Below are 22384 nucleotides of genomic sequence, written 5' to 3' on the forward strand. Positions count from 1 at the left end.
GCATGCATCGCCCCCCCATCTGTGCAGGGGCGCATGCATCGCCCCCCCCCATCTGTGCAGGGGCGCATGCATCGCCCCCCCCATCTGTGCAGGGGCGCATGCATCGCCCCCCCCATCTGTGCAGGGGCGCATGCATGCCCCCCCATCTGTGCAGGGGCGCATGCATGCCCCCCCATCTGTGCAGGGGCGCATGCATGCCCCCCCATCTGTGCAGGGGCGCATGCATGCCCCCCCATCTGTGCAGGGGCGCATGCATGCCCCCCCATCTGTGCAGGGGCGCATGCATGCCCCCCCATCTGTGCAGGGGCGCATGCATGCCCCCCCATCTGTGCAGGGGCGCATGCATGCCCCCCCATCTGTGCAGGGGCGCATGCATGCCCCCCCATCTGTGCAGGGGCGCATGCATCGCCCCCCCATCTGTGCAGGGCTCCATGCATCGCCCCCCCATCTGTGCAGGGCTCCATGCATCGCCCCCCCATCTGTGCAGGGGCGCATGCATCGCCCCCCCCATCTGTGCAGGGGCGCATGCATCGCCCCCCCCATCTGTGCAGGGGCGCATGCATCGCCCCCCCATCTGTGCAGGGGCGCATGCATCGCCCCCCCCATCTGTGCAGGGGCGCATGCATCGCCCCCCCATCTGTGCAGGGGCGCATGCATCGCCCCCCCACCTGTGCAGGGGCGCATGCATGCCCCCCCACCTGTGCAGGGGCGCATGCATGCCCCCCCACCTGTGCAGGGGCGCATGCATGCCCCCCCATCTGTGCAGGGGCGCATGCATGCCCCCCCATCTGTGCAGGGGCGCATGCATGCCCCCCCATCTGTGCAGGGGCGCATGCATGCCCCCCCATCTGTGCAGGGGCGCATGCATCGCCCCCCATCTGTGCAGGGCTCCATGCATCGCCCCCCCATCTGTGCAGGGGCGCATGCATCGCCCCCCCATCTGTGCAGGGGCGCATGCATCGCCCCCCCATCTGTGCAGGGGCGCATGCATCGCCCCCCCCATCTGTGCAGGGGCGCATGCATCGCCCCCCCCATCTGTGCAGGGGCGCATGCATCGCCCCCCCCCATCTGTGCAGGGGCGCATGCATCGCCCCCCCCCCCCCATCTGTGCAGGGGCGCATGCATCATCAGCCCTTACATATTTTGTCATCAGTAGGATCACCGTGACTGTGCTGGGTATATTGTATTCTCATCAGTTTATACACAGGCTCTCCATCAGTATACACATTATTGTTTCACTGTAGAGCTGGATTACATTGTAACACCATCAGCATACACTTGTTAATATTATAGTTATTTTAAAGGATAAAATCATATTTTTCTTTCGTTCATTGAGGGAAACAGCTCCTTATTCTTCTTAACCAATGGGTATACGGCCCCCCTACAGGAGTAGTTCACTTGACTACTCCTATGGGAAGTCCCAGGGGGATATACACCCACTGTCAGCTATATGCACTGTTTTTTTCTGCCTAGTCAGGAGTAAGGACCTAGTTCCTTGCTGGGATCTCTGGTCCTGGGGATGTTTTTATTTTTTAATGGAAATTTTTCCTATCTTTGTTGTTTTGTTCCTGTGAGAATCTACAGTCAATTGCCGGACTGGGCGATGGACTGGATAATCTAGATCCTTAGGGTCCCCCCCAGTCTGTCCAGCGAGGGCGCTCAGGCCTCAGCTCCACGCTAGGTTGGCCACATCATAGCCCTACAGTGGGGAAGTAAACGTCTCACAAAGGGTGCATACGACCTGGCCGGAATAGCAGCGTTCCTCCTGGCTGACAGTCACCCACATTCCGATGGAGTGGTGGTCTGTCCAGTACAGTGCCCACTCTGTTTCTGGTATGGTAAGTAGCTTTCCCCCCTCTACTCCTGGAGGGTTTTAGGGTAGACGTGGACTCCTCCCTGGGATGATGGGACCCCCATGTCCCCCCCCCCCCCCAGCCCCTCTGAACTTTTAGTGGTCACTTAGGGTCTTTCGCCCCCCTTTCTCCTCCCTGGAGGAGGTTATGAGCTGGCTTTTGCGACATGCTCTAAAGGGGAGCTTGTTGGAGTTGCTGCTGACTGGGTTTTTCCTTGTGCGCAGTGAGGGGTTGAGCAGGGTTCCCTGCCACCCTGGGGGTTGGTGACTAGGAGAGGGTTGTCCTCTGGGCTCCCTGTGGAGGCTATTGGGCTGGGGGAGTGGATGTTTAGCATCTGCGGGTCCGCGCCTTAGAGAAAGAGTACTCTTCTTCCGCTGGCTACTAGGGGTAAGGAGCCCTGTTTTAGACGTGGGCCATTTTCCTCGACTCATGAGGTTTTTTTCATCCTTCGGCGTCTCAAGACAAGGGATCAAAAGTCAGTGCCTCCACCGGAGGTTCCAAGAGGACCTGGTCTGGCAAGCCAGGAGCGGGCTCTTCCAGACCTGCGCACAAGGCTGCCTCGGCATGATGGGGCAGCCTCACCTATATCTGGGGTGGGGGGGGGGGGGGGAGTATTCGCTGGTTTCTAGATCCATGGACCTCCCTGGTACAGGGCGAGTGGGTCCACAAAGTTATTCGGTCCGGCTACAAGATCGAGTTTGATCTTATCCTCCGAAAAGTTTCTTCCCTTCCAACCTGTTGTCCCCAGATCGCTTACAGGGTCTCTTTGGGGCAGTGGAAGACTTGTTACGTTAAGGGGTGATTGTTCCAGTCCCGACTTCACAACTTTTTTAGGGGTTTTTACTCAAACCTCTTTACACTTCCCATGAAGGAAGGCAAGGTACGAATTCTGGACCTCAAGACGCTAAACTGCTTTGTGCGAGTACATTAGTTCCACATGGAGTCCATTCGCACGGTAGTGGCGTCCCTACCTCAGGCGGATATCTTTTCGCTTCTATCGACATGGATGCCTACCTGCACATTCTAATATGTGCCGGTCACCAGCGCTTTCTCCGTTTTGCTGTGGGCGGGGACTATTAGTTTGTGGCATTGACCTTGGCCTGGCATTCGCTCCTCGGATCTTCATAAGAGTGTTGGCCCCTGTACTGGCATTGTTTGAGTCAGCGGGGGATCGCAGTACTAGGGTACCTGGACGTTCTTCTGCGAGCGGGGTCTCCCTCTGCTCTGATGGACATCTGGAGATTACTCTGCGAACTCTGTGGGAGTTTGGTTGGATTCTGAACCTTCAGAAGTCTGCTTTTGGTTCTGTCCTCAAAAACTTGACTATCTGGGTCTGTCTCTGAACTCGGCCTCAGCCAGAGTGTTTCTTCCTCTGGAAGAACTCCAGACATTGCAGAAGACAAATTGTTGTTCAGCAGACGGTCATCCCTCCGGGCTTGTATGCTGGTTCTGGACCTGATGGTGTCCACCTTCAAGGCGGTCTGTTTGCACAGTTCCACACAAGATCTCTGCAGAAGAGATTCTGGTGAAATGGGACAAGGATCCACGGTCTCTAGAGGTGGCTTTGTTCTCCGTCAATTCGACAGGGAAAATCCTTATCCCCCCTGTACTGGACGGTTGTTGCCACAGGTGCCAGCCTATCCAGGTGGGGAGATGCCCTCAGTTCAGATGTGCTCAGGGGGTCTGGACTCTGGCAGAGTTCAGACTGTCGATTAATGTACTGGGACTCCGAGCGATTGGACAATTCGGCTTCAGGGGTGTCCAGTATGAATTAATTTGGATAAGGCCACGACTGTGGTCTGCCAATCACCAAGGGAGCACAAGAAGTGTCCTGGCGGCTCGGGAAGTAGCTGGCATTCTGAGGTGAGCTGCCGATTCGTTCCAGTCTGCTCAAGTGAGGCAGAAAGGATTAAGGTCATTCTAGGGGCTCCATACTGGCCTTGCCAGTCTTGGTACGCCGTTCTGGTATGGCTGGTCGTCTACGCACCTTGGGGACTTCTGCTGTCCCAAGGACCAATCTTCCATCCTGCTTTACAGTCTCTGGCTTTGACAGCTTGGCTGTTGAACGCCAGGTGCTGAAGGACAGAGTCAGTGATTCCTTCGCTGTTGAAATCTACTTTAAGGTAGATCTACCGTTGTATGTGGAAGACGTACATTGCGCGGTGTGAGTCTCTTTCGGTTCATTCTTGCTCCTTCTTGGTGGATCGGATCTTAACCTTCCTTCAATGGGGAGTTGAACAGCAATTGGCCTTGAATACCATCAAAGGCCAGTTATCAGCTTTGTTTTTTTTTGTTTTTTTCCAACGACCTTTGGCCCCACACTCTGGTGCGCAACGTTTGGTTCCTCCAGTGCGGTCCCCATTGCCGCCTTGAGACCTCAATTTGGTGCTTTCGGTCCTCCAGAAGCCTCCTTTTGAGAATCTTTGGGAGATTCCCTTGCTTACGCTGTCTCAGAGGGTGGCAATTTTGGTGGCTATCTCCTCTGTGCACAGGTTTTCGGTATTGGTGGCGTTATCCTGTCCACCTTACTTGATGGTCCTTCGCCCCCGTCTGTCGTTCCTCTCTGATTTTCATTTGAATGAAGACTTATGCCCCGTACACACGTGCAGATTATCTGAAGACTTTTGTCTTCAGATTTACCTTTTCTATGTAGTGCAAGGGCCTGCCGGATTGCATACAAATTGAAAGTGTTTAGGTTTGACCTCATATTATCTGGTTTTGGTAAGTCTACAGACAAAAGTCTTCAGATAATCTGCACGTGTGTACGGGGCATTAGTGTTGCCTTCCTGTGTCCCCGGCTGAAACATCCGAACGAAATTGCCTTGCATGCCTTGGATGTGGTCTGGGAAATTAGGGTGTACCTGGCAGCTACTGAATCTTTTAGGAAGTCGCTCATGGATGGGCCTCGGAAAGGATTGTCTGCTTCCTTTGCGTCCATTTCCAGATGGATCAGACAGACGGTGTTCCAGGCCTATTCCATGAAGGGTCAGGTTCCTCCTTTCCCTGTCAAGGCGCACTCTACTCGGGCGCTTAGTGCCTCCCGGGCCTTCCGTCACCAGGTGTCAGTGACGTAGGTTTGCAAGGCGGCCACTTGGTCATCGGTTGCTGCTGTTTAGACGACTTGATCCTCTTTGAGGGTCTATTGTTTTTTTTAGGTGGGCTCCACTTGTTTTGGTTGAGCTCCTGTTGCCTGGTTGGCTACTGTTTAGCGTAAGGAATTTTTTTTTGCTGTTCCCACCCCTCATGTTTAACCACTTAAGCCCCGGAGGATTTGGCTGCTAAAGGACCAGGGGTTTTTTTGCGATTTTTTTACTGCGTGACTTTAACGGACAATTGCGCGGTCGTGCGACGCTGTACCTAAACGAATTTGACGTCCTTTTTTTCCCACAAACAGAGCTTTCTTTTGGTGGTATTTGATCACCTGTGCGATTTTTTGATCACGCGCTATAAACAAAAAAAGAGCGTAAATTTTGCAAAAATAACAATATTTTTCACATTTTTTTATATGAAATTCCCCAAAAAAAAAAGTAAAAATCAAAATTTTTTAACATTTTTCGGCCAATTTGTTTTATGCTACCTATGTTTGGTAAAAAAAATCGCAAAAAGCGTATTTTGATTGGTTTGCGCAAAAGTTATCGCGTTTACTAACAAAGAGAAAGATTTTTGTCATTTTTGGTGTTTTTTTTTTTAACGCGTAATGGCGGCGATCTGCGATTTTTTTTTCGGTACTGCGACATTGCGGCGGACAGATCGGACCCTTGACTGACATTTTTGACACTTTTGGGGTTACCAGTGACATTTCTACAGTAATCAGTGCTATACATATGCACTGTTACTGCAAAAATGACACTGGCAGGGAAGGGGTTAACTTTATTGGACAGGGAGGGGTTAAGTGTGTCCTAGGGGCGTGCTTTCTACTGTGTAGGGACATTGCTATTGGTGTAAAAGCAAAGATCAACCGTTCTACATAGTAGAACGGTCAGATCTTTACTTTTACACAGGGAGAACTGACAGGCAGCTTGTTTACACAAGCTGCTCTGTCTTTCTCCCTTCACAGGAGCGATCGCAGTGTGACTGGCGGACATCGAGTCCGCCGGTCACACGCACTGACTTGCCTGTGAACGAGCCGCGGCGGGCGCGCGCCTCGGCGGGCGCGCGCCCGCCCGCTATAGGCTCGCAAGTCAGTGACAGGCGAGTGACGTACCGATACGTCACTCTGCCTGGCCGGGGCTGACCGCCGCAGTATATAGTCGTGCGGCGGTCGGCAACCGGTTAACACTGCTTTGGGACATCCCAATGGTTATGAAGATCAGGAGCCGTGTCCGTCAATGAACATCAAAGAAATGGATTTTACAGTAAATCAAAAATCCCATTTTCGAAGAAAAAATTGGTAAAGACCAAAAAGAACTGCGTACCTGAATAAACCAACTATGTAATAGGGCTATAGCAGCCACTTAAGTGTTAGTGAACATTAAAAATAAATTGAATAATTGATTGAATAATTGGAATTGCTTCCACACTGTGAGCTGCAAACAAAAAGCATGGAATGCCTTGACAATAGAAAATAGTGAATATATTGCGCTCAACACATTGGTGTCTCAATAAAGTGTGCTTGTGCAAATATATATAAATATAAAAGTCTAAGTCCCCACTCACACTGGGGCGACCTGTGAGGCGACCTGGTCGCCTCACAGGTCGCCGTAGGTCGCCTTCCATAGGGAAGCTGTGGACCCATTCTAATAGGAGCGACACAAGTCACTCCGACTTAGAAAAAGGGTCCGGAGCTTCTTTGGGGCGACCTGGAGCGACCATCATAAACTTCAATGTTCAATGACCTCGGAGGTCGCCTGGGGAAGTCGGATCGCCCCAGTGTGAACGGGGCCTAAAAGTGCTTAATATCAATAAAAAAGTCCAGTGGTTAGCAGCAACATTTTTTTGATAGAAGCATAGACTTGATAGGAGTGATTGCAAAGCCTCCACCTCCACACTTTCACCCAGTGCTCTTACAAGGTACTTCTTACCAGAAATATATGACCCCTTGATTATAGGGGGTAACACAGACACAATGATCCAATTATTAAACCGATCCTCCGCTTCAAATTCCCTCACCAGCAGGGATATGCATTCAGACCAGATATAAGATCCCAATACAGGACATGTAGGAAAGCAAGAAGAAAGCTCTCATGGTGCAGTAAATCGATACAATCGAGCATTTATTGAAAGTAACGCACTTAACTACAATCCAAATGTAAAATCGCTTTGTACAATCAGGGGATCCCCTGATGACGTCAGCACGGACTGACGAAACGTGCGTTGGGAGCGTGAGACCGTAGACTTCCGGGTTGGTGGAATGCAGGCGTGGAGTGGCGTTCATTCATCCAGCTACCGTGATTTATCCATAACTGTACAAGGCGATTGCATATGGCAGTGTGAACTGCCAGGGGTGCGGATGCAATGCGGGAATACGCTGTATATTCGCAGCATTGTCGCATCGCACAAATGTGAACCAGCACTAAAGATTGTGAGGGGCTGAATAGTCTACAGTATTCAATATAGTATTTTGCAGTCCCATTCAACATTCGAGGTTAAGCAAGAGCAGTCTGAACATTTCCTTGGCTTGTCTGTTTGGGCGGCATAAACAGCGGCTGCTTATAATACTGGTATTAATAGATTTTGTGGTTACCTAGGCGCGGGTGTTTTGCTACCATAAAAAAAAAAAAAAATACAGTGAGATTACATGGCTTCCCGAAGACTCCTGGGATAGATGACACCAATATCCCAGCAGTTCAAGGGAATCACCTAATGATTTAATCGCCTAGGCGGCCCGGAAGTGTCGCTAAATTAAATAAAAAAAAAAGTTGTTTATAAGTACTGTGTGTATGTATTGTATGTGTGTATATATGTATGTATGTGTGTGTGTATATATATATATATATATATATATATATATATATATATATATATATATATATATATAATATAATATAATATAATATAATATAATTATTGCTTTTTTCCTATTTTATTAATTTTTTTTGCGCGGTCGTGCGACGCCGTACCCAAACAAAATTTACGTCCTTTTTTTCCCACAAACAGAGCTTTCTTTTGGTGGTATTTGTTCACCTGTGCGATTTTTACTTTTTGCGCTATAAACAAAAAAAGAGCGTAAATTTTGAAAAAATAACTATTTTTCACATTTTTTTTATATGAAATTCCCCCCAAAAAATGTAAAAATCCAAATTTTTTTAAAATTTTTGGCCAATTTGTTTTCTGCTACATTTGTTTGGTAAAAAAAAATCAGAATAAGCATATTTTGATTGCTTTGCGCAAAAGCTATTGCGTTTACTAAGGGAAAGATTTCTGTCATTTTTGGTGTGTTTTTTTTAACGAGTAATGGCGGCGATCTGCTATTTTTTTTTTCTTTTTTGTGCGGGACTGCGACATTGCAGCGCACAGATCGGATCCTTGACTGACATTTTTGACACTTTTGGGGGTACCAGTGACATTACTGCAGTAATCAGTGCTATATATATATATATATATATATATATATATATATATATATGCACTGTTACTGTAAAAATGACACTGGCAGGGAAGGGGTTAATTTTATTGGAGAGGGAGGGGTTAATGTATGCCTGGTGCTTACTGACGTGTGTGGGGGGAGGTGACTGAGTGACACAGGGACAGATCGGATGTTCAGCTATGCTGAACCCTGCAATCTGACCCTGTCTGTCACGGGCGGATCTCCACACTTGATTCCCCGACGATCGGGGAAGAGCAGCGGCGATCGCCGCTGCTCCTCCCCTGGCCCGACTCCCGCTGTGACTGAATACAGCGGGAGCGAGCCTCCGGCGGCGCGCGCGCCGCCGAGAGAGGGGAATGTCTGGCGACGTAGGTCTACATCGTCAGACCTACAAGAGCCACTTTGCTGCAGTACAGCTCTAGTGAGCAGCGGTAAAGTGGTTAAGGGGGTGCTGTGGTGGCTGCTGCACACAGTTTTTTTTTTTTTTTTATCCTAATGCATAGAATGCATTAAGATAAATCTTCCTTTAAAACTCCTTTAATTGAACACGCTGAAGTTAGAAGCTGGTTGACCTCCATGTACAGCTGCACCACATTATTGCTTTTAAGTTTTTAGTAAATCAACCCCATGGGGGTGTCACCATTGGTAAGATGTATTGGGCCGGGTAAATGATATTGGTGGTTGTGGGGGGAATGCAATTTGTCACATGTGACCTCTTATGTTGGCATATTGCATGTTAAAGAAACTATTTTTTCATAGCGTGTGAAGTTTATTTGGCACCTAGTAAAATGTGTTGGCATCTTGCAGCATCCATGGCGTCACTAGGGTTGGTGTCACCTGGTGCAGTATAACATGGTGTCACCCTCTCCCCCCAATTTTTTTCCCCATGGGAGACAGATTCTGGCTAAGCACATTGCTGCCACTCACAGGTGTATGTCAGAGCTTTCACCGTGATAACTCTTCCTAGGAATGGAGGCCACCAGGGGGGGAGCACTAATTTTTAAAGAGAGGGTGACACCATTAAAGGACAGAAACCCCTAAGTGTGGGGGTGATGATGGCATTTTAGTAGGCAGAGGGTTAAAAAGGTGAAGTAGGGGATGGGCAGCACGGATGATCCAGGAGGTGGGTAGTTGTTGACCCCAGATCCCCACCTTATGAGCCCCATGGAGCAGTGTCACAGGGGGATCAGGGAGCTGGCAGGGGTGCATTGAGGAGCTGGGTTCTGGGAGTCCTAGGAAAAGTTCGGGCACCGCAGTCTCTCTGTGCCGCAGTCTCTCTGTGCCGCAGTCTCTCTGTGCCGCAGTCTCTCTGTGCCGCAGTCTCTCTGTGCCGCAGTCTCTCTGTGCCGCAGTCTCTCTGTGCCGCAGCCTCTCTGTGCCGCAGCCTCTCTGTGCCGCAGCCTCTCTGTGCCGCAGCCTCTCTGTGCCGCAGCCTCTCTGTGCCGCAGCCTCTCTGTGCCTATGCTCCCCTGCCTCCATTCCGCTGCGCAAGCAGCAGCAAACCATTACTCTACTTCACACAGAGTTCAAGGCTTGACCTGTCCCAAATCCTTCCCACAGCAGGCCCTGCCTCTAAGCCATTCTCCCCCACTCTGCATTGCATCCCAGCAGGCAGCACTTGCAGGAGTCCCTGCGGTTGCCGCCGGTGCTATGCCTCACGTGGCATCCTGGGAATTCCTCCAGATGTGCCAGGGATGTTTGCATATATACACTATATTGTCAAAAGTATTGGGACGCCTGCCTTTACACACACATGAACTTTAATGGCATCCCAGTCTTAGTCCGTAGGGTTCAATATTGAGTTGGCTCCGCCCTTTGCAGCTATAACAGCTTCAACTCTTCTGGGAAGGCCGTCCACAAGGTTTAGGAGTGTCTATGAGAATGTTTGACCATTCTTCCAGAAGAGCATTTGTTAGGTCAGGCACTAATGTTGGACAAGAAGGCCTGGCTCGCAGTCTCCGCTTTAATTTATCCCAAAGGTGTTCTATCAGGTCAAGTTCCTCCACCCCAAACTCACTCATCCATGTCTTTATGGACCTTGCTTTGTGTACGGGTCCAAATCATTTGGTGGAGGGGGGATTATGGTGTGGGGTTGTTTTTCAGGGGTTGGGCTTGGCCCCTTAGTTCCAGTGAAGGGAACTCTTAAAGGCGTCAGCATACCAAGACATTTTGGACAATTTCATGCTCCCAACTTGAAGCTGTTATAGCTGCAAAGGGTGGGCCAACTCAATATTGAACCCTACGGACTAAGACTGGGACACTAGATCTGTCAGGTGCGCACCCTTTGTAATAGCAGGCAGTGGGCGGATTCCAAAGCCAATAGACAGCCTGCTATTGGCTGAATTTACTCGCCACATGCTGTCCATCACAAGGAGGGAACAGGCCTGTTTGGGTCACCAGTCCCTCAGTTCTGCTAACTGTCACCGTCCTTTGTCTGGAGCCTGTCTGCTGGGAAGCAGCATGCACGACAGCCAGTGACAGGTGGGGAGGGTAAACGTGCCATCCTTCTACTTGGCATCCAGAGACCTCTTTCATGGAACTAAACCCAGGCAAGGAAGCCCCCATCTTATCCGGTTGGTTGGTTCCACTTTAAGTCATAGCTGTTGGAGCTTCATGTCATTTGAGTCTGAGGGTATGAAAACTTGTGTGGATGCATTATTAATACACTGCCCGCCGGGTGACTCATTCACTGTACTTATAGGAAAGGTGTGGCATTTGCTTGATCACTGCTGTCCCTATGAAGAAAAGTTCAGCCGATCTTCTATAGCAGGGTTCTTCAAACTGTGGCCCTCCAGCTGTTCAGGAACTACAATTCCCATCATGCCTAGTCATGTCTGTGAATGTCAGAGTTTTACAATGCCTCATAGGGTGTGTAGTTCTGCAACAGCTGGAGGGCCGTAGTTTGAGGATCCCTGGTCTATAGCATTGTTTGTTTGCCAGAGTGATAAGCTGACATTTTTTGGGTAGGGGGTCTTCAGTAGTGTGATTTCTGCATGTCTACTGTGGCCATTATAAGGGGCTTATGGTCTGACATCTTTTTTCCAAATTTCTTTTATATAATACAGAATGGTGGGAACCCCTCATAATGGGCACAGCAGGTGTACAGACCCAGGAACTCAGCACAGGGATGGTGGGAACCCCTCATAATGGGCACAGCAGGTGTACAGACCCAGGAACTCAGCACAGGGATGGTGGGAACCCCTCATAATGGGCACAGCAGGTGTACAGACCTGGGAACTCAGCACAGGGATGGTGGGAACCCCTCATAATGGGCACAGCAGGTGTACAGACCCAGGAACTTGGCACAGGGATGGTGGGAACCCCTCATAATGGGCGCAGCAGGTGTACAGACCTGGGAACTCAGCACAGGGATGGTGGGAACCCCTCATAATGGGCACAGCAGGTGTACAGACCCAGGAACTCAGTACAGGGATGGTGGGAACCCTTCATAATGGGCCCAGCGGGTGTACAGACCTGGGAACTCAGCACAGGGATGGTGGGAACTCCTCATAATGGGCACAGCAGGTGTACAAACCCAGGAACTCAGCACAGGGATGGGGGAACTCCTCATAATGGGCACAGCAGGTGTACAGACCCAGGAACTCGGCACAGGGATGGTGGGAACCCCTCATAATGGGCACAGCAGGTGTACAGACCCAGGAACTCAGTGCAGGGATGTCACCAGTAGAGTTCCCAAGAGTAAACTCTTGCATGGTTTTCTGGCAGCTATTGAATGTACTGCCCACCTAATGTAAGTTAAAGCCGGCCATAGACAAACCGAAATTCCAAAGTGTTCCCTTTGCGGAGTGCAGCTGACCCATGCTTCAGCCCTCCTCTTTAAGTGGGTCATAGGAAAGGTACACTGAACCATGCCGAGTACGGCACACAGCGATCATTGGTCAAATGACCGGGCTTTGGTGATCAAACATGTTTTGTAGAGGAGACGGAGGGCAGAGTTTGCTGTGTTGCAGCATTTTCCCCATCCTTCTCCTGTGCACATATATATATATATATATATATATATATATATATATATATATATATATAGAGGTTATCCTATCAGTTTAGTGGTGTGGTTGGAGAAGTCCATTCAGCAATCATATGGGACGGGAAGTTCTGGTTTTGTCTCGTCGGTTCCATCTGTCAGTCAAGAGAAGCTTTGTAAGTTGCTTATATATTAATGTGGATTATGGAGTCGGCCTGGCTGAGTGTCTCTTGTCAGATCAGAAAAATCCCCTCCCAGTGACGTCTGAAGGGGATCTCCTCCTGCTTGTTGTGTGATGAGTAACGGATGGGCAGGGGCCTCTGGTACTCCTCCCTCACATGCAGATGCATATCGTTAAACTTTGATGAATCGAATAGCAAGCTCCTTTGGGTCATCAGATCCCATGTAAAACCTTGACTGGTTGATGACTGTCGTGCAGGAGCTTGGAGGGAATTTAAACCCCAGACCATTTGTGGCAACATAAATATTCCTACGTACCTGCTGGGGTCACTTTGCTTTCTGTGCCCCCCCCCCCCCCCCTCACCAATTTCTGTTGCAGTAACTCCATGTCAGCCTCCAACTCCCCCCAACCCCCCCCTTCTTCTTGCCCCTTTTTTACACATTCTCCTTTTTTTTTTTTTTCTCCCCCCCTTTTTCTTTCGGCCCCCTTGCTTTTCTTTCGGCCCCCTTGCTTTTCTTTCGGCCCCCTTGCTTTTCTTTCGGCCCCCTTGCTTTTCTTTCGGCCCCCTTGCTTTTCTTTCGGCCCCCTTGCTTTTCTTTCGGCCCCCTTGCTTTTCTTTCGGCCCCCTTGCTTTTCTTTCGGCCCCCTTGCTTTTCTTTCGGCCCCCTTCCTTTTCTTTCGGCCCCCTTCCTTTTTCTTTCGGCCCCCTTCCTTTTTCTTTCGGCCCCCTTCCTTTTTCTTTCGGCCCCCTTCCTTTTTCTTTCGGCCCCCTTCCTTTTTCTTTCGGCCCCCTTCCTTTTTCTTTCGGCCCCCTTCCTTTTTCTTTCGGCCCCCTTCCTTTTTCTTTCGGCCCCCTTCCTTTTTCTTTCCGCCCCCTTCCTTTTTCTTTCCGCCCCCCTCCCTCCTTTTCTTTCCGCCCCATGACACTGGTCAAGGGGTTAAGTGTGTCTCTAGGGGCGTGATTCTAACTGTGGGGGGGGGCGTGGCTTGTGGTGTAACCACAGAGACATACGATCCTACATAGCAGGATCATATAGTCTCTGCAGTTACACCAGGGAGAATGACAGGCTGCTTTGTTTACATCATCCGTCTGCCTTTCTCCCTCTCCAGCGGGAGATCGCGAGTGACCGGCGGACATCGGGGCCACCGGTCACTCGCGCAGGGATGGCAGGGAATGAGCGGGGACCGGAGCGCGCCCCCTATAGGCTCGTGGGTGAGTGACGTACCAGTACATGTATATGTACTTGCGGCGATCGGCAAGTGGTTAAATAGCTTGGTAGGGCCCTTTTTTTTTATATCGTTGTTAAACCTCAAAGCTGAACTCCAGGCTCAATCTTTCATTTAAATATGGGAATATATTTTTCACCAATATCCGTTGTGAAAACCCAAATCTGTTCTTGTAAAAATACCAGTGACATCACTGGGGTGTAGATAGCCTGTGCAGGGAGCATAGTTGTGGGAGGGGACCCAGCAGGCCACGCCCACTACAGGCTGCCTGCAGAACACTACAAGAGGGGGGGCGGAGACAAGACCTGTCACCCTACACTTGGAAAGACCGCATCAGTGATGGGTCTTGGAGCAAGTAAAGTTTCACAGTGGATTACCACACCAATGTGAAAGAAATACATAAGGCTCCGTTCACATCTAGGCGTTTTGGGGCGTTTTTGGGGAGTTTTTCTGCTCTAGGATCAGCTCTCAAAACGCCCAACAAGACAAATCCTATTCATTTCAATGGCCCCTGTTCACATCTGAGCGTTTTGACGCTGTTTACAAAACGCCCAACGCTCAAAAAAGTACATGAGCTTCTTTTTGGGCAGATTCCAGGCGTTTTCCATTGGTATCTATTCAATCAAAAAACGCCTGCACAAAAAACGCCTGTAAATCACGGTTAAAATCGCGGTAAAAAACGCGCGAAAAACGCTACGCTCAGGTGTGAATGTAGCCTTAAGCAACACAATGATTCAATAAAGAATGTACATAACTCTTGTATTTAGACAATATTTGCTTATCCCGGAGTTCAGCTTTAAAGCCCCTTTCACACTTGTGCGACTTTTTTGCCGCCACGACTTTTTTGCCGCCACGACTTTTTTGCCGCCACGACTTTTTTGCCGCCACGACTTTTTTGCCGCCACGACTTTTTTGCCGCCACGACTTTTTTGCCGCCACGACTTTTTTGCCGCCACGACTTTTTTGCCGCCACGACTTTTTTGCCGCCACGACTTTTTTGCCGCCACGACTTTTTTGCCGCCACGACTTTTTTGCCGCCACGACTTTTTTGCCGCCACGACTTTTTTGCCGCCACGACTTTTTTGCCGCCACGACTTTTTTGCCGCCACGACTTTGACTGGGCTTGAATGTCTTTGGCCTCAAAATCGTGCCAAAGTAGTGCAGGGACTACTTGGAAGTCGGTGCGACTTCAAGTCGCAGTGATATGAATGGGGCTCATTGAAAATAATGGAAAACGACTTGTCATGTGATTTTTGCGGTCCAAAATCGCGGGACAAGTCGCACTAGTGTGAAAGGGGCCGTAATTCCTTCAGACTGTAATGGCTGGGATCAGCTTAGGATATCTTGCAGTTCCTGATAGGTTTGATTTAAAGAACATATGGACTTGGATTTTCCAGATTTGCCATCCTTTGTTTCCATTGGAGGATAAAGATAGAATCACTAAAAGAGCTTAAAAATGTTTATATAGAAAAGACGCAAGCTGTAACAATCATTTACAACAGTATATAAAGTCATAGTGTACACGCCAAAGACAATAACTATAAAAAGCCATAACAGACATACCATAGACATAAACTAGAGCAAACAAATATAAATGCATATTATGCATCCTATAGGAAACTTGACACCGAATAGATTGGGGGGGGGGGGGGTGATGTAAGCACTGTACAGAAATTGCTATTGAAGGGATAATACCCCATTTATTGTGTCCTTTAAAACTCGTCCCAGGAGCTTGCTGTTTTGCTGACACCTCTGTTTTTTTTTTTTCTGCAGGAAGAGCGTGTGGGAGTCAAAGAAGAAAAACCCGAAAACCCTCCACTCCGCCTGACTTTGAGATCTAATAAAGGTGAAGACGTTTCTCTCCTAGGAAAATGCAGATTTCTTGCCTGCCTATTGGGGACGCCGGATGTAAATGGGGACTCTATTGGGGACGCCGGATGTAAATGGGGACTCTATTGGGGACGCCGGATGTAAATGGGGACTCTATTGGGGACGCCGGATGTAAATGGGGACTCTATTGGGGACGCCGGATGTAAATGGGGACTCTATTGGGGACGCCGGATGTAAATGGGGACTCTATTGGGGACACTGGATGTAAATGGGGACTCTATTGGGGACACCGAATGTAAACGGGGACTCTATTGGGGACGCCGGATGTAAATGGGGACTCTATTGGGGACGCCGGATGTAAATGGGGACTCTATTGGGGACGCCGGATGTAAATGGGGACTCTATTGGGGACACCGGATGTAAACGGGGACTCTATTGGGGACACCGGATGTAAATGGGGACTCTATTGGCGACACCGGATGTAAATGGGGACTTTATTGGGGACACCGGATGTAAATGGGCACTCTATTGGGGACACCGGATGTAAATGGGTACTCTATTGGGGACGCCAGATGTAAAAGGGGAACCTCTTGAAACCCTGTGTCTTAAAATAACGTGGAGGTGAAGCCTCCGTCAAGCTGATTAGTGGGCATGGAGGAGGGAGGGAGTGGGCTGTCATTTACTACTGTGAATACGCCCACATGTGTGACTCTATAGTCACATGGGCTGCTCAGATGTGATATGGAGGAAATGCCCTGCATAGAAACTCACTGAACACTGAGCATGTGCAAAATCCCTAGCATTGGGGACATGGACAGGAGGGGGAGATAGAGCAGCAGGATTAACCAGGTTTTTTTTTTTTTTGAAGAATACAGAAAACAAATCTCAAAGTGAGTATGAAAAGCATGGAATACACTGTTTATTGATAGTTTATGATGTGGGTTTAGTGACGCTTTAACTGTATTGTTACTTTGGTCACTTTTATCCTGCCCATAATGAGTTGATGGAGAAAACAAAGGCCAAAGCCAAAGGATGGGATTTAGGGGCAAGACTACAAGTGAAAAATGTTTTCAATTCTGTAAAACACTTCATAGTTATTGTATGTCAGGATGCCAGTTTTTTTTTACCAGTAATATTACCATCATTTTATTTTTTTACCAGTAATATTACCATCATTTTATTTTTTTTCCAGTAATATAACCATCATTTTATTTTTTACCAGTAATATAACCATCATTTTATTTTTTTACCAGTAATATTACCATCTTTTCTCTATCGCTCATTGACAGACGTAGTCTTCTTGATTCTCAAGAGCTGGGTTATGTTGTCTCCGCAGGAGTAGGACTAGGCAGAATGACAAAACGTTCTGGCTCCACCCTAGGGGGCAGTCCCTGAGGGTATATCCTCCCTCTCTCTGCTACAGGGAATCAGTTTTTTTCTGTCTAGTCAGGAGTAAGGACCTAAGTTCCTTGCTGGGATCTTTTGGTCCTGGCAAGACTTTTTTTCTTTAAGAAAAAGACATTTTTTAGGTAGTTTTCTCCAGTGTTTTTTTCCTGTGAGATCTTCAAGCAAAAATGCCGGACTGGGCGACACTTGTGGTCACCCCAGCCGGCCTACGAGCGCGTGCAGACCAGGCATTGCGCTTGGTCGGCCGCGACATATTCAAGTAAGTATGCGGGGCCGGGCGACGGGCTGGATGTGAGATCCAGTGGTCACCCCGGTTTCTGCCTAAAAGCGCGTGCAGACCAGTGCGCTGAGTCGGCCGCGACGGAGTCCCAGTAAAGGGACTGACTTTGCGAGTTAAAAGCTCGCTTGGACGCCAGGACCAGAGAGTCGAGGCGTCCACAAACCCCCACCTCGGTGGAGAGGGTATTGTGAAGAGAGGGTGCCTGTCGGTTCGGTATGGTGAGTAAAACGTTCCCTTTTTTCCTCATTTATGAGGCAGTATATATTATGGGCCCCTCCAGATATGGTCAGTATATATCTGACACTTACAAGTCCCCCTTGTAATACAGCATGTGTTTGTGGGAAGTGGACTTGGTTTAAGAGCTAACACTCTACCCAGCAGACTGTAACATTACAGCAAACATAGGAGGTATAATCCTACCTTATGTGCAGTGTATCTCTGTAGATCCATATGTCACCTCTTAGCAGAGTGCAGGTGGATGTGCTGGGAAGACGATATCGGCGGTCCGCCGCCATTTTGCCGTAGACCGAATGCATGTATGTCCTCAGGTCACGCCGGCCGCCATGTTTTTGGAGTCTTATGTCTCTTCTATGGGGGCGGCCATGTTTTGTGAGCCCAGCTTCCTCGTGGAGGGCTGGGAACGCCGGAAGGCGTACACAGGGGGCGGAGCCACGCCTTCTGCCCGGGAAAAAGCAAACAGCTCCTTCCAGTCTGTGTAAGACAGACGCTGGCTGCAGTTTGTTGGAAACTGCACTGCATCGGTTGGTGAGCCTTGGGGGTCCCTCTCTCTCTCTCTGGGATCGAGAAGCAGGTACTCTGAGGGGCGCTATTGCGCTAGGGGGAGACACACAAAAAAAAAAAAGGGTTTATTGCTGGCAAAAGTGTCCTGTATTAACATGGACCCTGCCACTCGTGTATCTCCTCCGGATCCCCTCGAGGGGTCTGCGGGATCCTCCAGCACCCCATTGACAATTGAATCTTTGTCAGCTATTATGGAAACTTTTGTGTCCCGGGTGGAAGTGGCTTGTCAGGGACAGGGCGCAAGAAAGCGACCCCCGCCTAACCCCTTATTATCTGAAACCTCGGATTCAGACTCTGAGCCTATTTCTGCAGTTGCAGGTACTTCATCTGGTATTGGTGTCTCGGGTCCTGTCTCTTCAGACAGTGAGGAGGATGTTTCGGCATCTGCCATAGCCCGAGAGGAAGCGTTGGTAAACGCACTCATTGTATCTGTTCAAGAGACTTTAAGGTTACAGGGTATTCCATCAGAAATAGCTGAAACTGAGATCCCTTTTGGGACTAAAAAGCGCATCAAAGTGGCAAAGGTTTTTCCATTGCCCAAATGTTTTGGCAATCCAATCGATGAAGAATGCCGTCTGCCAAAACGCACTTTTAATATTTCCAAACGCATTGACAGGCGTTATCCGTTTGAGGAAACCCTTATTAAGAAATGGACAGAACCACCTGTGGTGGATTCACCAATTGCTAGATTGAATAAAGCCACGGTTATTCCTTTAGAAGACGCTCCGTCTTTTAAAGATCCAGTGGATCGCAAGATAGAAGCTATGTCTCGCACCATGTTTTCCTTGATTGGATCAGCTTTCAGGCCAATAATTGCTATTGGTCTGGTTTCGCAGGCTGTAACTGAATGGACCAAGTGGTTACGCCGGGACTTAGAAGAGGTCCCTCAGGCGGTATCAGATTTGTTGGAGCAAATGATACAGGGGTTACAGTTTGTATGTGATGCGGCGTTAGACGCCACTCCATTAATGGCGCGAGCATCAGTCTCAGCAGTGGTTCTCAGGCGTACACTGTGGCTAAAAGGTTGGATAGCCGACCAAGGTTCCAAAAAAGCATTGGCTAATATCCCCTTTTCAGGAGAACGTCTATTTGGAGCCAACTTAGATGAGATCATTAAGGATCTCACCGGTGGAAAAAGCACCTTTTTACCGCAAAATTTTAAAGGTAGAGGAACTCGTCAAAGACGAGGGCCTTCTTTTTCTGCTCACAAGAGGTTTTTTCGTCCAGCGGGTGAAAAAACTAAGTCCTCCAAGGTTCCTACAGGAGGCATCAGGGGTCGTTGGTCGGGCAAGCAAAAGCCCGCCCCCTCCAGACCTGAAGATAAACCATCCAAAGCCTGAAGGTGCGCCCCCACCCATAACTGGGGTGGGGGGACGTCTTCGCCGGTTCCCGGATCCATGGCTTTCCAGAATCCCGGACAAATGGGTTTGCGAAGTCATAAAGTCAGGGTACAAGATCGAGTTTCGATCTCTCCCACCGGCGCGATTCTTCCCTTCCAATATCCGACTATCTCCGGATCGTCTAGAAGATCTGCGGAGAGCAGTCACAGATCTACTACAACAAGGAGTGGTAGTCCACGTTCCTTGGACAGAACGGTTTCAAGGGTTTTATTCAAACCTGTTTACAATACCCAGGAAAGAGGGCAAAGTGCGTCCAATTCTGGACTTAAGAGCACTCAATTCTTTCGTCAACATAAGAAGATTCAGAATGGAGTCCATTCGCACGGTAGCAGCCTTCCTGCATCCAGGGGATGTCCTAGCGTCCATAGACATCAAGGACGCCTATCTTCACATTCCCATTTTCGCAGGACATCAGCGTTTTCTACGCTTTTCCGTAGAGGAGAACCACTATCAGTTTGTGGCGTTACCTTTCGGTCTCGCCACGGCTCCGCGGGTCTTCACAAAAGTGTTGGCCCCAATGTTGGCACTTCTGCGCCAAAGAGGTATATCGATTCTAGGTTACCTAGACGATCTTCTGCTTCATGCAGAGTCTCCTCAGACCTTGCTACAAAACATAGAAATTACTATGATTTCTTTACAGGAATTCGGGTGGCTGGTGAACCAGCAAAAGTCTTTTCTGGTTCCCACCCAGAGGCTCGAATATCTGGGTCTAATTCTAGACACAGTCAGGACAAGAGTGTTTCTTCCGGTAGGGAAACTTCGAAAGATTCAATCAGCAGTCCAGTTGTTACTGTCCAACAGCTGGTCTTCCCTTCGGACTTGCATGAGGGTTCTGGGGTTGATGGTGGCTTCATTCGAAGCAGTCCCATTTGCCCAGTCCCATACCCGAATTCTTCAGCAAGAGATTCTCCTCAGATGGAATCGGAATCCGGAATCCCTGGACAATCAGATACGATTGAGCAAACAGACCAGAGAGTCTCTGGTTTGGTGGCTTCGGTCTCCAATGCTCAGCCAGGGAAAGTCATTTCTGCCAATATATTGGACGATAGTGACCACGGATGCCAGTCTATCCGGATGGGGAGGAATTCTCGGTCAATTATCTGCCCAGGGACTTTGGTCCCCGGAAGAATCCAGATTACCGATAAATGTATTGGAACTGAGAGCGATCAGACTTTGTCTGATTCACTGGACCGAGCAGCTCCAGGGCAGCCCGGTTCGGATCCAGTCGGACAATGCCACGGCCGTGGCTTATGTCAATCACCAGGGGGGCACCAAGAGTGTCCGAGCGGCCAAAGAAGTGGCTTGCATTCTTCGCTGGGCGGAACGATTTGTTCCAGCAATCTCTGCGGTGTTCATTCCGGGGGTGGAGAATTGGCAGGCAGATTATCTCAGCCGTCAGACCCTGGATCAGGGGGAATGGTCCCTCCATCCAGACGTTTTCCACCAGTTGTGCCTACGGTGGGGCACCCCGGATGTGGATCTGTTGGCATCACGATTCAACAGGAAAGTTCAGAGATTCGTGGCTCGCTCCCGCGATCCTCTAGCAGAAACCGCAGACGCACTGATCGCCCCGTGGGGGCAATACCAGCTAATATATGCCTTCCCTCCTCTCGCGTTACTGCCAAGACTTCTTCGCAGGGTAGAGGAGGAAGGAATCCCAGTAATCCTGGTAGCTCCGGACTGGCCTCGTCGAGCTTGGTACGCCGACATGGTCAGACTGGTGGCGGACGTCCCGTGGAGACTTCCTCTCAGAGAGGATCTACTGTCTCAGGGACCGATCCTCCATCCTGCTTTACGATCGCTGGCTTTAACGGCCTGGCTATTGAGACCCAGGTGCTGAAGGACAAAGGTTTGTCAGCTTCAGTTATTCCTACTCTAGTTGAAGCAAGGAAAGCGACTTCCAGAAAGATTTATCATCGCACATGGAAGTCCTACATTGCATGGTGTGAACCTTTGGGGTTCCGTCCTCGGTCTTATTCGATTAGTCGAATATTGGCTTTTCTGCAACAAGGGGTTGAGCAGAAACTGGCCTTGAGTACTATCAAGGGTCAGGTCTCAGCATTAGCCATCTTCTTTCAGAAGCCTTTGGCTACTCATTCCTTGGTGCGGAATTTCATCCAGGGGGTGCGACATCTGGCTCCGCCAGTGCACGCGCCGTTACCCCCCTGGGATCTTAATTTAGTGTTGTCGGTTCTTCAGAAACCTCCCTTTGAAGATATTAGGGAGATTCCTCTACCCACGTTGTCCCAGAAGGTGGCCTTCTTGGTGGCTATTACTTCTGCACGCAGGGTGTCAGAACTGGCCGCATTATCTTGTCGTTCACCATATCTGGTGGTTCATAGAGATAAGGTGGTTCTTCGTCCGAATCCATCCTTCCTACCAAAAGTAGTTTCAGAATTTCATCTGAATGAAGAAATTGTATTACCTTCCCTGTGTCCTAAGCCCAGTCATCCTCGAGAATTTGCTTTGCACTCCTTGGATGTGGTCCGGGCGATCAGGGTATACTTGAAAACGACAGACTCGTTTCGCAAGACGGATTCACTTTTTGTGATCCCAGATGGACCCAAAAAGGGGTTGCCTGCATCTGCCGCGACCATTTCCAGATGGATCAGACAGACGGTAGTGCAGGCTTATTCTATTAAGGGTCGGGAGCCCCCGTTCCCTGTTAAGGCGCACTCCACTCGGGCACTTAGTGCGTCATGGGCCTTTCGCCATCAGGCGTCAGTGGTCCAGGTGTGCAAGGCGGCTACCTGGTCGTCGGTGCATACCTTCTCTAAACATTATAAAGTTGATGTAATGGCATCGTCTGATGCCTCATTTGGCCGCAAGGTTTTGCAGGCCGCAATTTGAGGAGACCAGTGGTCTACCTCGAGGGTTTTTTTCCGTTGGAAAAT

The 22384-nt window shown here is 49.3% G+C and overlaps 1 protein-coding gene across 1 annotated transcript in view; it reads left to right on the plus strand.

Moving 5' to 3' along the window:
* KMT2B (lysine methyltransferase 2B) overlaps nt 1-22384 on the plus strand; it is an 86462-nt gene that overhangs the window by 6788 nt on the left and 57290 nt on the right. Inside the window, exon 2 of the mRNA XM_082274387.1 lies at nt 15546-15618. Within this exon, the coding sequence (XP_082130513.1) occupies nt 15546-15618 (73 nt within the window). The remainder of the gene's footprint in view (nt 1-15545; nt 15619-22384) is intronic.

This window comes from Pelophylax lessonae (genome assembly GCF_965119305.1).
Source record: "Pelophylax lessonae genome assembly, chromosome: 12".
Lineage (NCBI taxonomy): Eukaryota > Metazoa > Chordata > Amphibia > Anura > Ranidae > Pelophylax > Pelophylax lessonae.